General features: G+C 65.9%; 1 protein-coding gene across 1 annotated transcript in view; it reads right to left on the bottom strand.

Moving 5' to 3' along the window:
• The window catches only part of AGPAT1 (1-acylglycerol-3-phosphate O-acyltransferase 1), a 5,871-nt gene that overhangs the window by 4,332 nt on the left and 533 nt on the right, over window positions 1-1,006 (bottom strand). The window contains exons 2-3 of the mRNA XM_025192941.1: window positions 684-817; window positions 95-270 (exon numbers count right to left, since the gene is read on the bottom strand). Of these exons, the coding sequence (XP_025048726.1) occupies window positions 95-270; window positions 684-817 (310 nt within the window). The remainder of the gene's footprint in view (window positions 1-94; window positions 271-683; window positions 818-1,006) is intronic.

The raw sequence follows: 1,006 nt of genomic DNA, 5'->3' as shown, positions 1-1,006 counted from the left end.
ACCCCACACCCCTCCAGCTCCCCATGTCCCACCCCCAGGACCCCACCCAGGACTCCCTTCCGGCCCCCACGCCTTGCCCCCCTGGGGGGCTCACGTCCTCGCGTAGCATGGTGCGGGCAGCCTCAGCCATGACAGAGATGGCATCGTCCGTCTTCTGGCGGTTGATGAAGATGATGCCGCCCAGCCAGCAGGCCAGCCCCACGGTACCCATGTAGAGAAGCTCACGCTTGGCGATGGGCACGCACCGGTCTGGCAGGACCTCCATCATGCCTGCGCCAGAACACCTGGGGTTAATGCTGCCCCCCGCACAGGACCCTGCCCCGGGCAAGGCTGGTCCCACCCAATGCTACAAGGCCCTGCCCCATAGGGGCTGGAACCACCCATTGCTGAGAGGCCCCCATCCCAAGGGAGTTGGCTTCACTCCATAGGACGCAGCACCACCCACTGCCAGGAAGCCCCACCTCCCCAAGATGGCCCTGCCCCCATAAGGACTGGCTCCACCCACAAATAGTTGGCCACACCCCAAGGAGGCTAGACCTGTCCGCTGTTGGGAGGCCCCACCCGAGGGAGCCAATGCCCCACAACCCAGGGTCCCCTGATGGATGCTCCCCAAGCCTCGTTCCTGCCCCTCCTATCCTGCTCGCCCTGCTCTTGCCCCAGCTGCACCCCCGCCCCGAGCGTACCGAGCAGGTCGAGGGAGCTCTGGTGGTTGGAGACGACAACATAGGGCTCCTTGAGGTCGAAGTGCTCCAGGCCCCGAACATCCATGCGGATGCCGTACAGGTGCTTCACGTGCTGCAGCATGGACCGCAGGATCCTGGGGCACGGGTGTGGGGTGAGCACGAGAGGAGACCCTCCCAAGAACCTGCTCCCCACACCCCCCCGCAGATCCGCCCTTCACCCCCCACCTCTGGGGACCCCACCCTCAGGTGGCACCCCATTGCCCATTCCCCCCAAAGGAACCCCCATCACCTTCCCCAGCCCCCAAAGAGATCCCAGGCACCCT

The sequence above is a fragment of the Alligator sinensis genome, unplaced genomic scaffold, assembly GCF_000455745.1.
Source record: "Alligator sinensis unplaced genomic scaffold, ASM45574v1 scaffold184_1, whole genome shotgun sequence".
Taxonomy (NCBI): domain Eukaryota; kingdom Metazoa; phylum Chordata; order Crocodylia; family Alligatoridae; genus Alligator; species Alligator sinensis.
This window is presented reverse-complemented; position numbering and strand designations above follow the sequence as displayed.